Source organism: Gopherus evgoodei, chromosome 1 (genome assembly GCF_007399415.2).
Source record: "Gopherus evgoodei ecotype Sinaloan lineage chromosome 1, rGopEvg1_v1.p, whole genome shotgun sequence".
NCBI lineage: Eukaryota > Metazoa > Chordata > Testudines > Testudinidae > Gopherus > Gopherus evgoodei.
Genome location: NC_044322.1, coordinates 370,039,458 through 370,055,898, shown reverse-complemented (window position 1 = coordinate 370,055,898; position 16,441 = coordinate 370,039,458). Strand labels below are relative to the sequence as shown.

The window sequence follows — 16,441 nt, the reverse complement described above, 5'->3', positions numbered from 1 at the left end:
GGTGAAGCACTGGAATGGGTTCCCTAGGGGGGTGGTGGAATCTCCTTCCTTAGAGGTTTTTAAGGTCAGGCTTGACAAAGCCCTGGCTGGGATGATTTAGTTGGAGTTGGTCCTGCTTTGAGCAGGGAGTTGGACTAGATAACCTCCTGAGGTCCCTTCCAACCCTGATATTCTATGATTCTATAATTCTCCCTCACCACCTCCCCTCCCACCCCAGCCTCTGCCACAGTGCTCCCCTGACCTCTGCCATCCACCACTCCTTCCCGTCAGTACATCCCCTTCTCTCCTCTGCCCCCCCTCTTCCTCTCCCTTCCCGATTCTCCCTCACCACCTCCCCTACCACCCTATCCTCTGCCACGGTGCTCCCCTGTCCTCTGCTACCCCCCACTCCTTCCCCTCAGTACATCCCCTTCTCTTCTCCACCCCTCTGCCTCTCCCTTCCCCATTCTCCCTCACCACCTCCCCTACCACCCTATCCTCTGCCACAGTGCTCCCCTGTCCTCTGCCACCCCCACTCCTTCCCCTCAGTACATCCCCTTCTCTTCTCCACCCCTCTGCCTCTCCCTTCCCCATTCTCCCTCACCACCTCCCCTACCACCCTATCCTCTGCCACAGTGCTCCCCTGTCCTCTGCCACCCCCACTCCTTCCCCTCAGTACATCCCCTTCTCTCCTCTGCCCCTCTGCCTCTCCCTTCCCCATTCTCCCTCACCACCTCCCCTACCACCCTATCCTCTGCCACAGTGCTCCCCTGTCCTCTGCCACCCCCACTCCTTCCCCTCAGTACATCCCCTTCTCTTCTCCACCCCTCTGCCTCTCCCTTCCCCATTCTCCCTCACCACCTCCCTTACCACCCCACTCTCTGCCACAGTGCTCCCCTGTCCTCTGCCACCCCCTCACTCCTTCCCGTCAGTACATCCCCTTCTCTCCTCCACTCCTCTGCCTCTCCCTTCCCCATTCTCCCTCACCACCTCCCCTACCCACCCTATCCTCTGCCACAGTGCTCCCCTGTCCTCTGCCACCCCCACTCCTTCCCCCACCACAACCCCTTATCTCCTCTATCCCTCCCCTCCCCACCCCCTTCTGCCACTCCTGGACCTCACCTTCCCTCCTCTTCCGCTTCCTCCTAGCCTCATCCCTCCACCCCACCACTGCCCTCTCTCTCTTCTTGCATTTCTCTTGCCCCTTCCCGTGTCCGCCTACCCTCCCCAGTGGATTGGAGGGCAGCATTAATCTCTGCTTGCGTGCTATTCCCCAGATTATGCCAAGGGGTTCGGTGGCCGATATGGGGTGGAGAAGGACAAGCTGGACAAAGCAGCCGTGGGGTTCGACTACAAGAGTCAGAGAGAGAAGCATGAGTCGCAGAAAGGTCAGGCCTTCGGTGACCATTGTTTTTGGGTGCCCAGCATGTGTCTGGCCTTTCCCACACTGCAATAAAACATGGGCAGGAAGGGGCCAGGAGTACTTGAGAAGGCACTGCCCACAGCAGTGTAACTCAGAGAAGCCCAGCACATTTCTGGGGGTCCAACACTGAGCCAAGCCAGGACCCACCGTTTCCAGCAGGTTCCTTGGCAGAATGAGCCCTGTGGAGGGGTTTGGCTGCCTATTGGGCCAGGTTAGAGTGTTCCAGGCCCGGGCTGTGCAGCCACAGCCCAGGGGAACGGGTAAGCTGGAAGATGAGGATGGTGTCACTGGGGACTGGAGGGTTGAGAGGCAGCATTGAGTGAGGTGGAGGGAGCGCATTGCCTCTGTGTCAGTGAGGAAGGGGTGTAGCAGTGGTGGATAGCAGGCTGTGTCCCTAGGGTCCCTCTATGGGGCGCTCAGGACTGAATGAAGATGGAAACCAAATTCCCTCGTGCCCCAGGGACCCAACAGGGAGACAGTTCAATGAGGGAACAGCATGTGTAGGCGGCATGAATGCCTCTCTCATCCCACAAAAGGCCAGGGGGCAGGGGTGTCTCTCTGGAGCAGAGCTAGGCTTAGGGTGACCAGCGAGCAAGTGTGAAAAATTGGGACAGGGTTGTCGGTAATAGGCACCTATGTAAGACAAAGCCCCAAATATCGGGACTTTTCCTAAAAAATCAGGACACCTGGCCACCCTAGCTGGGCTGTTGCTGAAAGAACAGTGTCTGAAGGAACAGTCCAGCCTTCAATACACCAGCCAGCTCCCCACACATACCCCAGGTGAAGGGCGTGGTGAGCTGGAGACGGCTTTTATTTTTCCCACTTTTATAAGGCAATGAGGAAAAAAATCAGTTAGATTGGCCCCCCGAACCCTGCTCCACCCTCCCATCAGCCCCTGTGAGCTTCTCCATCCCCACCCCTACCAGCATCCCATTAGCCCTACCTCAACCCCCCACTAGTCACTGACCCAGGGACTGGAGTTGCCTTCATTAGAGTTATGTGAGCCTGAATTAATGGACCGTCTCTGTTTGTTTCTCTGTGTTGCTGTCCCCGCACCCCCCGTGCTCTGTCTTCCCCCATGACTGCAGACTATGCTGTGGGCTTTGGTGGGAAGTTTGGGGTGCAGAAGGACCGTCAGGACAAATGTGCCCTCGGCTGGGAGCACCAGGAAGAGTTGAAGCATCATGAGTCCCAGACAGGTGTGTGCTGCTTCTACTCATGTAATGTTCGTTGGGCCAAGCTATGGTGCATTTGGCCCAGCTAAATCTCGGGAGCTGACCAGACTGCACTGTGATACAGATGTGGGAACGCTGAGAATTGAAACACAAAAAGCAGGGTATTGTGGGGGTTCAGGCGCCTGGAGCAGTGAGGGTCAAGGAATAGGGCATTGGGTGGGGAGCAGCAGCCGAACAAGGGCTGGGGCACCTGGATCAATGTGTGTTGGAGGACAGAGCACGGGAAGTGCTCACCTACAGCAATAAGGAGTGGAGGTGGGGGGCACCCAGCTCAGTAGGGGGTGGGCTACTGGGTAGGCACCTGCATTAATGCCACATTGCACAGATGCAGAATTCATTCTTGAGGAATCTATTCTGAAGAACAACCCCCAAGCCCTGGGACTTGGACATCTCCTCGGTGGCCACCTGCTGCCTTCCCCAGGCTGACTGCTACTGCTGATGTGTCGCTGGTCAGGCAGTAGGTCTGTGGTGAGCACACATCATTGGTCCCCTTAGCAACAAAGATTCCATTGGAGCACCTACTGCCATTGTGACAAACAAATGCAGGCCCTGCACAAACACCGTTTAATTTTGTACTTGGCATTTGACATTCATGATATATTGAATGGGCATAAAGGGTCCATGGTCCTTTTTGGTTCCTGATTGGAGAAATGTGTTACAATCAGGATTCCAGAGTAGATATTTGGCTATGAATCTGAAATTGGCTGTGCAGAGCTATTCTGAGGTGTTGACTAAAATTCCTGGTGTCAGGCACATTCCTGTGGCACGCAGGGATCAGACACTGGGTGGGGCAAAATCAGGCAGTGATTCCAGGGACTATCTGTGGAGGCTTTTTCCAGTGTTTTCATAGCATCTCCCAGGCCTCTGGCTAAGATGAAATGACCAGGGTTCTGAAGCCCCTGCCTTAAGGTACCAGATTGGGAGTCAGGAGGATGTTTTCCCCTGCTGGAGTATCGGCCAGGGGGTGCTGGGTGCATGATGTGGGTTTGCCATGTAATGGGGATTTCACGCCTTCCCCAGAAGCATCCAGCATTAGTACCTGACTGAGTGGGCTAGTTCTGAAGTACAAATGGATTTGTTGGGCTGCTCTGGCAGTTCTTGTTTGTTCATAGGTTGCTGGAATGGGACAAAATCCTCCCTGATCTGGGCCCAATCCTTCCCCTACTACATGGGGAATCTCTCAGTGACGTCTATGGGTGTTTCTCCTGATAGCTGAGGGCAAACTGAACCCTTTGTGTGTTGCAGACTATGCCAAGGGCTTTGGAGGTCGGTACGGTGTGCAGGAGGACAGAGTGGATAAGGTAAGCCTGCTGCACTCAGCAAAGTTCACAGTTATGCCCCCAGAACCCCCGAACCTTGCTCCTCTGCAAAGGGGAGTGGCACCTGCTGTTCCTCTACTCGCACAGACTTTCCCCCGTGCAGTTATTTAGCTGTGGTGGCAGAAGGGCTGGGCCTGGTGTGATGAAGCGTGAGGGGAGAGAGAGAGACTGTGGGACCATGTGATATTTCCATTTTAAGTCCTTTCTGAATCGCTCCCCTCTTGCGCTGAATTCTCCCAGGCCTGGTCTCTGCCTGGGGGTAAATTTCACTGTGCGAGTTTCAGCAGATCCAGGTAATTGATTTCTGAGTGAGGAGCAGACACCCTTCCCATGACAACAAGATTTTTCTCAACTGCTCTGCAGCGAATGGGGCTACAGTAGGAATCTGGTGGGGAGGGGCCATTCCTCTCGTCAGTTCTTCATTCTGAAGGACCTCACTCACTGTGGTCCCAAAACTGCTTTGCACACAGATTTGGTGTTGTTTCCCTTCTGTCTTTCACACGCACTTTTTTATTGTTAATTATTTACATCAGAAATAAGGAATCACAAGCCTGGGGTTACAAAGCATCATTTCTATTAACAAGAAGGATTCCTGCACCATTTTCCATCTTCTTCATCAGTGTTTGTGTAGCCCTCATGCTGGTCATCTTGGCACAGTGCACCCCACATTTGGGCTGTGGCAGGGTCTGAGTTACAAGAATGGGCTTAGTGCAGTGGTTCCCAAACTGGGGTTCGCAAAATGTTACAGGGAGTTATCGGGAAAAAGTTCCCTAATGGTGAACAGAGCTGTCCCTAGGGACCCTGGGCAGCATGGGGCCAGCAGTACAGAGCCCCTGGACTTCCAAGAGCTAAGCAGATCAAAGCAAGCGTATCTATCACACTGAGGAGATTTAAACTTCAAGATTCCTTATAAGAAATGAAAAGGGAGGTGGATAGTTTTTGCTGTTTTAAAATTAAATAGGCAGCTAGTGTTGTTTTTAAAAATTATTTTGAAGAACAAGTTTAAGCTTTGTTGTAATGTGTGTTATTTGCCTGGACTGCTCAAGACCTGAATGCTTATGTAGGAGTAACCAGGGCCACCCAGAGGATTCAGGGGGCCTGGGGCAAAGCAATTTTAGCGGCCCCTTCCATAAAAAAAAAATTGCAATACTATACAATACTATATTCTCGTGGGGGCCCCTGCGGATCCCAGCACAAATTGTCTCACTTGCAAATTGCCCCACAGGCGGCCCTGGGAAAAACAAACCTTCTGCATCTCGGCACAAACCCAGTTTTGAGAAAACTTCTTTACAAGGTATCACTGGTTCTCAGTATCGGCTAGTGCTAAAAGGCACTAAAGCTCATTAAAAGGGATGGACAAATATTTTCCATCAACATTTTCTGGACTGAAAATTAGGGTTTTTTAAAAAGCAGAAAAAAATCATGGACAATTTCTGCTTTCCTTCAAAATTGTGGGCTTTTTTAATTGAAAAGCTGAAATTAGTCTGCCAAAACCTGAATATGGTTTGGGGTTTCAGAAGTGTGTGGCCAAATATTTGCTGCTTGCTGTGTTTGACTGTCTAAAGAAACAATAAAAAAATTCTGCTTAAAAAAAATCCAAAACTTTTGAACCACCTCAGCTTGTGACCAAACGCCTGAGCCCATCCAGTCAGAGATTTTTCCAGGTTTCTAATACTCTGCTGGCTTCCTTAACTCATATCTGTCTCCATAACTTTGGGTTCATTTAGGTTAGAACATAAGAATAGCCATACTAGGTCAAACCAAAGGTCCATCCACCCAGTATCCTATCTACCGACAATGGCCAATGCCAAGTGCCCCAGAGGGAGTTAAACCTAACAGGTAATGATCAAACGATCTCTCTCCTGCCATCCATATCCACCCTCTGACAAACAGAGGCTAGGGACACTATTCCTTACCTATCCTGGCTAATAGCCATTAATGGACTTAACCTCCATGCATTTATCTGTTTCCTGGAGACTGGCTCCAAGGGGTCCCTCACAAACTGGAGACGGTTACTGTGGGTTTGCCTTTAGTATAGCTTATGTACACACTCCACGAACTGAGCATTTGAGCTTGTTCCAGAATCTGGGATGAGCCTATGTTGTGAAAACTGAAATGCTCAAAATAGCACATGCTTGTGAATGGACACAGGTGGCTAAAATTAAATTAACCCAGGGGTTTTCAAACTGAGGGTCAGAACCCCTCAGGGGGTCACGAAGTTGTTACTGGGGGGTCGCGAGCTGTCAGCCTCCACCTCAAACTCCACTTTGCCTCCAGCATTTATAATAGTGTTAAATATATAAAAAATGTTTTAAATTTATAAGGGGGGCGGGATGTCACACTCAGAAGTTTGCTACGTGGAAGGGTCAGCAGTATAAAAATTTGAGAACCACTGAATTAACCTCTCTGAAGCCTCAGGAAATGTAGGGGAGGGGGGTCTCCCTTGGTAGGGTTGGGAAGGAGGTAGATGGTATAGGATGTTGCTCTTCTCATGTGATCCATCCTCCAGTGGCTAATTTTAAATGTAGCTACCCTCCCCTGACATGAATCGCCCTATGGCACTGAAATTAAATATAGACTATAATTTGGCATTGAGAAGTGAAAGGGATGGTAGCCCTAATGGAAAAGCTAACAGCTTGGCTCTTCTGCAAGCCTCAAACTGCTGAATGAGCTTCAGGGTAGGGAAGGCTGTGCCTCCCAAACAGCCTGCCCCTGCCCCCTATCTAACCCCCACCTGCTTCCTGCCCCCCGACTGCCAGTCCCCCCTCAGAATCCCCGACCCATCCTGCTCCTTGTCCCGTCACCGTCCCCCAGAGACCCCCCCCAACGACCACTCTGGGAACTCCCTGTCCCCTGACCGCCGCAAGCCCTATTCTCTCCCCCCCAACTGAGTCCTGACAGACCCCCAGAACGCCCACGATCCAACCCCCCTAATTCCCTGTCCCCTGACCATCCCCCCAACCTTTGCTCCCTCCCTATCCCCAGGACTCCTTGCCCCTTATCTAACCCCCCAGCCCCAGCCCCTTACCCCCAGCTCCTCCCATCACCCGGAGCCTCAGCGCATCCAGGAACTTCGCTCGACAGTGGCAGTGTGACTCTGGCAGGGCCCCTGAACTCCGCCCCGCTCAGAGCTGCGTGGTGAGGTGGCGGGGCTGCGAGTTCCACGTCAAGTGCAGGGAGCTGAGCTCAGCCTGGAGCTTGCAGCCCCGTCCCCCTGACCATGTGGCTCTGAGCGGGGCGGAGCTCAGGGGACTCACCGGAGCCACACTGCTCGGCTGTCCAGGGACGCTGCTGGATGCACAGAGGCTCCGGGAGAAGGGCTGAGACGGGGTCAGGTCGGGCTAGGGCTGGGGAGGGAGCCTTAGCCGTTCTCGTGGGGACCCCTGCAGAGCCCGGGGCCTGGGGAAAATTGCCCCACTTGCCCCCTCCCCCCCCGGGCAGCCCTGGGAGGAACTCTTTGAGTTGGCTTCTTAAATACCTTCATGCTGTTTCATCTGATACTCCTTGATGAAACATAGGAGCCTTGTCTATAACAGGCTTATTCAAAGTGATACAAACTATGAAAGTGAGATCTGGAAGAGTGTTGCCGGTTTACTAATGTAATAAAAATTCTGTAATTATAAATAATAATAAATAGTGTGTAATAAGCATGTCATAAAAACAAATTTTATATTTCCAAGATCACTGCTTTTATCTGTTATATTCAGGTAAATGAGAAAATCCCTGGAAATACTCATTTTTTAGGAGGGGGTTCACAAGACTAGAAATGTTAGTGAAAGGGGTTCACAGATTGTTAAAGTTTGGGACCCACTGACTTAGTGTGTTCCACTGCCCATTGGTTTGGGTCTGGCTGAGTTACAAGCCTTTTGGGATCCTGCACTGTGCAGTCACAGGTGGTTGGGTGTTTTCTTACTGAGTTCAGATGGTGCAATGAGAAGGGAGGCTGCACTGAACATGTATGTGCTGGGAAATGAGCTGCATAGTCAATAACAGTGGTGAGCATGTGCGAAGGCCATGGCTCTGCAGGAAATTACCTTTGTAGTTTCCTGCCTTATCTCCAGTACTGCACCTGTGGACAGATGTGCTGCTGGCACAAAAGAGAATGGAATGTTAGAGTTCTACAGGTGCAGCGTATGCAAGGGAAAGTGTTGGGCTCCTGGTATGATTTTACCCACAAGGATAAGCGATCTAGATTCCATTCTATACAGGTTCTCATATTGCACTCAAACTGCAGTATTTGAGCACCTTCCTGTCATTCATTGACAGCTGTGACTAAGAACTGTCACATGTGGTTTGTTCTTTCTCTCTCCCTCTCCTCAGAGGGAGAATTTTCTGTGCAGTGGAGTGTTTTGTTCTGGTATGGTTTTCATTGTTTGGGGGGTATTTTATGTGCATTTTGCTCTGTGCATGTTAGAGAAGGCAAGTTTCAGAAGTGTGCCTGGCACTTAGAGCAGAGCAATGGTGGTGAGATCTGGGGTGGTCCTTAGTTCCTTTGTTTGACAGTCTGGGACTGGCCACTGAGAAAGCACTGACTCTTACAGAAATGGCCTTAAACTTAGTGTAGCCAGCTCTGTTGCAGAGTAGGGGACTTGTTGACCATGGTTTACATCCTGGATCTTAGGCTCTTTTAGATATGGTGGGACTAGGCCTCTGAGCACCCTGAAGATAAGGATTGAGACCTTGAACTTGATGTGATATTCTATAGCCAGCCAGTGTCAGGAGCAGAGAGCAGATTGGATGCTCTCATGGTAGCCTATGTTGCTGAGGAGACACATGGCAGCATTCTGTGCCAGCTGGAGTTTCCTAAGGGCTGATGGCTTCATACCCAGGTGTATTGCACTACTGTAGCCCACAAAGGAGTTGACAAAGGCCACCAAGATGGGATGAAGTCTCCTAGCCAACTAGAAATGGTTTGTTTTGTGAGATCTCAGTGTCAGTGAGGAATCAAAGAGCCCCCTATGCATGTTGACATTAAAATTGGACTGGACCGAGAATTGATCCTTGTGTGACTCCACAGTTGAGGAGTCTAGTGGCAGAGGTGCGGTTTCCCATCACCACTCATTGGATGAGTCCCTCCGGGAAGTGACCATTTTAGCACATTCCCCTGGAACTGAGTCACTTCTCTTAGATGAGACTGCAGTATCAGACTAGAAATTAGGGTGACCAAATGAGAATTCCAAAATATCAGGATCACCGCAGGGGGAGCACCTTTTCAATTGTTACACTCACCCGTCCGAGTCTTCAGCAGCATTTCAGCAGCATTTTGGCAGTGGGTAATAAACCTTGCTGCCAAAGAAGAAATTACCTGCCACTGAAATGCCACCGAAGACCATCGGTGACTGAGGGACCCTCTGCCAAAGTGCCAGGTGAGTGTAACAATTGAAAAGGGCTGCCCCATGCTGGTCACCACCGCCTAAGCCACAAGGAAAAAAATTAAAAAGCTCCCGAAACAAGATATTGGGACAAATGGCATCCAGACTGAAGGGGCAAACTGCTCAATATCAGGACAGTCCCGATTTTATTGGGACTTCTGGTCACCCTACTGGAAATAAGGTGTACACTTTTAACAGTGAGGGCAATAAACCAGTGGAACAATTTACAAAGGTCATGGTAGAGTCTCCATCACTGACCACTTTTAAACCAAAACAGGATGTTTGTCTCAAACCCATGCTCTAGGGATTATTTCAGGAGGTCAGATTAGATGATCACAATGGTCCCATCTGGCTTTGGAATCTAGGAAATACGAATCCATGACTCTCGTGGTAGACAGTACTCAATGCTGCAGCAAGGTCCAGGAGGATGAGAATAGATGACTGATTGCCCTCCATCCATTGATGTCAGGACAGTGCCGTCCGTGCCACTAAAATGGTTTCAGTACCATGTCCGGGCCTTAAATCAAATGATGCCGGGTCTAGGATATTAACATCAATTAGATGATCTTGAATTAAGCATTTGCCTACCCGCTCTATGAACTTGCTCAGGAGTGGGAGCTTTGATGCTGGGTGATAGTTGGTTAGAACCAATGTGTCCAGAGTTGGCTTTTTCTGTGTCACTTGCCCTATTGTGAATTTGAAGGGAGAAGAGATGATTCCTTCCCTGAATGAGGTGCTAGCCATTTTGGTCAGGAGTGGCATCAGTTCATGACTCTCTCTTTCACAGGCCAGGAATAGGATTCTCTGGTCATGCCTCCTGTTGGGCGTCCAGGATATCTTGTAGAATGAATGTCCTGACCTCAGAGGATGCAGGCAATCACTGGTGTGAGGGTCTGTTTGAGAAGTCTTCCCAAATGTGTGGGAATGTATAGATCACTTTGTGTCAAAGACCTGTCTTCCTCATTAGCCACCACTCCACTACTGCTTGTCTCATCTGCAAACTTTACCAGCAATGGCTTTTTAAAAATTTTCCTCCAGATTAATTGACCCTTAACTAGTACTGATCATTGTGTAACGCAGACAGACCCCCGTCTGTCAGCAGACAGGATTGAACCTGGAAACCTTTGGAGTTTAGCATTTGAGTCTCTACTGCATGAGCTAAAAGCTATGTGGCTCTTAGCTAAGGCGGTAGCAGACTCAATCTCTATATGATCTAGGTGCCACTGGAGGGGGACTGAGTGCCATACCAGGCAGGCAGGAAATACCAGGGTTACAGTTGCAGGAAATAAGAACGGCCAGACTGGGTCAGACCAAAGGTCCATCTAGCGCAGTATCCTGTCTGCCAACAGTGGCCAATGCCAGGTGCCCCAAAGGGAATGAACAGAACAGGGAATCATCAAGTGATCCATCCCCCGTCACTATTTCCCAGCTTCTAGGAACACCATCCCTGCCCATCCTGGCTAATAGTCATTGACAGACCTGTCCTCCATGAATTTATCTAGTTCTTTTTTGAACCCTGTTATAATCTTGGCCTTCACAACATCCCCTGGCAAGGAGTTCCACAGGTTGACTGTGTGTTGTGTGAAAAAATACTTCCTTTTGTTTCTTTTAAATCTGCTGCCTATTGATTTAATTTGGTGACCCCTAGTTCTTGTGTTATGAGAAGGAGTAAATAACACATCCTTCTTTACTCTCCACACCTGTCATGATTTTATAGACTTCTATCATATCCCCCCTTAGTCGCCTCTTTTCTAAGCTGAAAAGTCCCAGTCTTATTAATCTCTCCTCATACAGCAAACATTCCATACCTCTAATCATTTTTGTTGCCCTTTGCTGAACCTTTTCCAATTCCAATATATCTTTTTGAGATGGGGCGACCACATCTGCACACAGTATTCAAGATGTGGGTGTACCATGGATTTATATAGAGGCAACATGATATTTTCTGTCTTATTATCAATCCCTTGCTTTAATGATTCCTAACATTTTGTTCACTTTATGACTGCTGCTGGACATTGAGTGGATGTTTTCAGAGAACTATCCACAATGACTCCAAGATCTCTTTCTTGAGTGGTAACAGCTAATTTAGACCCCATCATTTTATATGTATAGTTGGGATTATGTTTTACAATGTGCATTAATTTGCATTTATCAACATTGAATTTCTTCTGCCATTTTGTTGCCCAGTCACCCAGTTTTGAGAGATCCTTTTGTAGCTCTTCACAGTCTTCCTGGGACTTAACTATCTTGAGTAGTTTTGTATCATTTGCAAATTTTGCCACCTCACTGTTTATCCCTTTTCCAGGTCATTCATAAATATGTTGAATAGGACTGATCACAGTACAGACCCCTTCGGGGACACCACTCCATTCTGAAAACTCTCTCCATTCTGAAAACTGACCATTTATACCTACCCTTTGTTTCCTATCTTTTAACCAGTTACCAACCCATGGAGAACCTTTCCTCTTATCCCATAAGAAACAACCCTATTCATTGATGATTCCCCATTTACAATCGTTAGGTGTACTATCATAGAATCATAGAATATCAGGGTTGGAAGGGACCTCAGGCGGTATCCAGTCCAACCCCCTGCTCAAAGCAGGACCAATCAGTTAACCAATTTTTAATCCATTTGATAGATGTCATATTGATTTGTATACAATGCTATCTTTTAAGCAGAAGGCAGAGCAGAACTAAATTTAATGCCTCACAGGAGTCTATTACATCAGCACAGTTATCAAGCAGGCAAGTACTCTCCTGAAAGAATGTTTATTTCATAGCATGGCACTGGAGATTTAAGAAGGAAGAGAGCAGTACACCTGTGACTTGTCAGCTGACCCCCAACCGAGCTTAAAGGAAGGCATCTGGGCCATATAAATGGAGAGAGCAGCCTGAGAGTTTAATTCGGGTTAATTCGGTTTAACGCTGCTAAATTCGGTATAAATCCATAGTGTAGACCAGGCCTGTAAGGCAGAGGCTTAGGTGAAAGCTGCTGGAGTTCAGTCTGGCAAGGGCAGGTGAGAGCTGCCAGGGACCAGGGGACTGGAGGAGGCTCCCTGAAGGAAGCTGTAGCTGATGCCTGGGGGAAGGCTGAAGCAGGAGATCAGCTAGAGGGGTTTGCCAGCTGAACTTCCCAAGCCAGAGAGCCTAGGCCAGTGGGCTGGAGAGGGCTGAAGGCCACAGAGCAGCAGAGGGAGTTGATTTCTGACTTCTAAGCCAGCAAGCTGAAGCTAAGGGCTGGAGAGGGCTGAACGCAGGGGAGCTGCAGAAGGGCTGATGTCTCCATGCTGGAGAGCTGAAGGCAGGGGAACAGTGCATGGGCTGTAGTGGGGAGGGAATTTGCACTCCAGCTGGAAGGGCTGGGCAGTTGACCTGGCAGAAGGAAGGAGAGGACTGAAGAAGAGCCCAGGTTTGGTAGAAGATGCCACATGGGTATGTAAAGTGTTGAAAGATTAGATGTTAAGGACTGTATGCATAGAGAGTGATCAGTGGACTATGTTTTGGGGCTTTTGTTATGGTCTATTTTCCACTATGTTTTTGTAAAAAACTGGCCTCAAGGAGTAGGAGAATTGAGGCAAAAAAGCTTGCATGGCATTACTGGGGATTTTGAAAGAGGGAAACTGAGGCAAGCGTGCTGGTCTGCCATGGCCTGCTGCTGGAGGGTACTTCAGATGTGCCCTGTGACAACCAGGTTGGTTTGACAAGACCTATTTTCTACAAAACCATGCTGAATATCATTAATTATATTTCTACCCGTTATTTCCTTATTTTCTGCTGCCCATGTCAGCATTCCATTATTGTGGCCAGGTTAAGAAGTGCAAAGAATTAGCAACAGAAATTAACAATAGTAATAGTCAGTGGAAGAACTAAGACTCTCCTTCTGGCTTCTAAGCTCCCGAGGTGCTATAGAGTGGGGAAACTGAGGCATAGAGAGACGTGACTCACCCAGTGTCACACAGCAGACCAGTAGCAGAACTGGGAATAGAGTCCAGATGGGTGTCTGGCTGGGCCATTGCCCTGGGGACTCTGGCTCTGCTGCATCTCTTCCCTGGCATACTGGATGTGCCATTCACTTCCCTTTTCAGAGCGCCGCTGGCTTTAATGAGATGGAAGCTCCAACTTCCTCATATGAGAAGACCAAACCTGTGGAGGCAGGTAAGACACTCGGAAACAACCAGACATCTTCCCTGGCCCTGCAGCTGGGAAGAGACTGTATTCCATGGCTGTTCCTACAGCCTCTGCAGTCAGAAACTCCGCACCGGGCATGTGGCTGGGGGTTGTGCAGGTTTGGCCTGCAGGCTGGAGGGAGGAGATGGTGGAGTCAGGGGTTTGGCCTGGGGGGGATGGAGGCAGCCCATTAAGATGATGGGGAAGTCTGGGGAGGTTGTCCTGTGGAGACGGGAGGTCGGTTGGGTGGTGTGTCCCAGCAAGCTAACCCCAGGTGCCTGTTCCTGAGAAGCCATTTCTCTGTGCAGCCTCCAGTGGAGCCAGAAGCCTGAAGTCACGATTCGAGAGCATGGCCAAGTCAGCGGATGAAGAAAATAGGAAGCGGGTGGAGGAGGAAAGAGTGAGGCGCCAGGCCCGGGAGCAGCGGGAGTACCAGGCAGCCCAGCAGCAGCAGCAGAAGCAGCAGGTGAGGGCCCAATGCTCAGCCACGGCAAGTGCTGCCCTGTCCCCCCGGCGGGGCCAGGCTCTGGGGTGGCTGTGTGCTGAAGGGGGCACAGCCAGGCTATGGACACAGGAGCACAGCAGCATTGTCCCCCTCTCTCAGAGCGGGCAGGGACTTACCTGAATCCTCTCAACCAGTTAGTATTAGAGCCAGGCATCCTGATTTCCAGGCCAGTGCCTGATCTGCCTGCCTCAGGGTAGATACACACCAGGGTGACCACCCATCTCAAATTGTCTCTGAGGCAGCATTTGTCCTGGCCTCCCTGAAGTAGTGCTCCACAACTGCCCAAGGCTTGGGGAGGGCCCCAGCCTCTTCCCAGTGAGGGGGCTCAGGTGGGCCTTAGTCCCCCTTTGCCATGAGGCCCCGTCCCTCGCTGCTCCTCCTCTTCCCCACAAGGCTCCGGCCATGACCAGGCTGCCTGACCGTGATAGGAGCTGCGCAGGGATCCTCAGACTCTCTACCTGCCCTGGGGGTGGGCACACGGGCTGGGTGCTGCTCTCAAGCCCCCCCCCACCCAGGGCAAGTGGAGGATCTGGGGCTCCTCACAGCGGCCTGAGCTCCCTGGGTGGCTCTTACTATGGCCTCAATCTGACTTTTGGCCTGGCCATGGGCTGGGGCCTCAGGGGGAAGAGGAGGAGCAGGGAGAGGGGCCACAGAGAGGGTGGGGCTCCTGCATGTGTCCCATTTTTTTAATTTTGAAAAGCTGGTTACCATAGCAATTGGGAAAGGAGACATCAGCCCTCCAGCACTTGGAGCCCTATAGGAGAGTCTTTCTCTTCTTTCTGAGCCCTGGTCTACACTACAAAGTTATGTTGGTATAACTGCATCACTCAGAGGTGTGGCAAATCAACATAGTTATACCTCTAGAGTTTATCCACACCTATAGCACTGCAGCAGCGCCGCAGTAGTGTTTAGTGATGCAGGTACCTATGCTGATGGGAGAGCTTCTCCTGTTGGCATAGGTACTCCACCTCCCCGAGAGGCAGTAGCTTTGTCGATGGGAGAAGCTCACCCATCAACATAGCGCTGTCTACATGAACCAGACTCATCCCAGCACCAAGCAGGGCCCTCACCACTCCCTGACACATGGACCAGACTCACTCCAGCACCAGATATGGCCCTTCCTGCTCCCCATGACCCCAATGCGTGGACTGGATTCATCCCAGCACCAGGCAGGGCCCTCACCACTGCCCAGTGCAGGGACTGGATTCCTCTTGACCCAGATGCACAGACCAGAGTTCTGAGGTCACCTTATATGCCCCCAAGACTGACAAACTGGGGGGGATGTAGCTAGCAGGGTCCTGCAGGGGTCTGTGCTTATTCAACATTTCAATAATATATTTGAATATTCAAAATATTTCAATCTTTTCATTAATGATTTTGGTAATGAAGTGGAGAGTATAGATGCTTATAGCATCGTGGATGACACCAACCTGGGAGGGGTTGCTAGGACTTTGGATGACAGGGTTAGAATTCAAAATGACCATGTCAAATTGGAATACTGGTCTGAAATCAAGATGAAATTCAGCAAAGACAAGTGCAAAGTACCACACCTAGAAAGGAAAAATTAAATGCAAAACTATAAAGTGGGGAATAACTGGGTAGGCGGCAGTTCTGCTGAAAAGGATCTGGGGGTTCTAGTGCATCACAAATTGAATATGAGGATATGGCTACACTTGAAATTTCAAAGCGCTTCCGTGGCAGCGCTTTGAAGCGTGAGTGTGGTCGGAGCGCCAGCGCTGGGAGAGAGCTCTCCCAGTGCTGCATGTAAACCACATCCCTTACGGGTGTAGCTTGCAGTGCTGGGAGCCGCGCTCCCAGCACTGCGGCACTGATTACATGGAGGCTTTACAGCACTGTGTCTTGCAGTGCTCAGGGGGGTGTTTTTTCACACCCCTGAGCGTGAAAGTTGCAGCGCTGTAAAGTGCCAGTGTAGCCACGGCCTGAGTCAATAATGTGATGCAGTTGCATAAAAGGCTAATGTCATTGTGAGTTCCACACTTTAGGAAAGATGTGGACAAATTGCAAAGAATCCAATGAAGAGCAACAAAAATTATAAAAGTTTTTTGAAAACTTGACCTATGAAGAAAAGTTTTAAAAACCAGACACGTTTAATCTTGAGAAAAGAAGAGTGAGGGAGGGACGTGATAAGTCTTCCAATATGTTAAAGGCTCTTACAAAGAGCACTGTGATCAATTGCTTTCCACAGCCACAGAATGCAGGACAAGAAGTAATAGGTTTATTTGCAGCAAACGAGATTTAGGTTAGATATTAGGTAAAACTTACAGGTAGTTAAGTTCTGATACAGGCTTCCAAGAGAGGTTGTGGAATCCCTGTAGTTAAAAACAGGTTGGACAAATACTTGTCAGGGATAGTCTAGGGTTTACTTGGTCCTGACTCAGCACAGGACCCTTGAGGTCCCTTCCAGTTCTCCATTTCTATGA

General features: G+C 49.8%; 1 protein-coding gene across 3 annotated transcripts in view; it reads left to right on the top strand.

Annotated features, from left to right (window-relative positions):
* LOC115640012 (hematopoietic lineage cell-specific protein-like) overlaps window positions 1-16,441 on the top strand; it is a 77,289-nt gene that overhangs the window by 54,282 nt on the left and 6,566 nt on the right. For all 3 annotated transcript variants that reach the window (XM_030543013.1, XM_030542976.1, XM_030542924.1), the window contains exons 7-11: window positions 1,257-1,367; window positions 2,491-2,601; window positions 3,883-3,938; window positions 13,414-13,483; window positions 13,804-13,961. In XM_030543013.1, coding sequence (XP_030398873.1) covers window positions 1,257-1,367; window positions 2,491-2,601; window positions 3,883-3,938; window positions 13,414-13,483; window positions 13,804-13,961 — 506 coding nt within the window. The remainder of the gene's footprint in view (window positions 1-1,256; window positions 1,368-2,490; window positions 2,602-3,882; window positions 3,939-13,413; window positions 13,484-13,803; window positions 13,962-16,441) is intronic.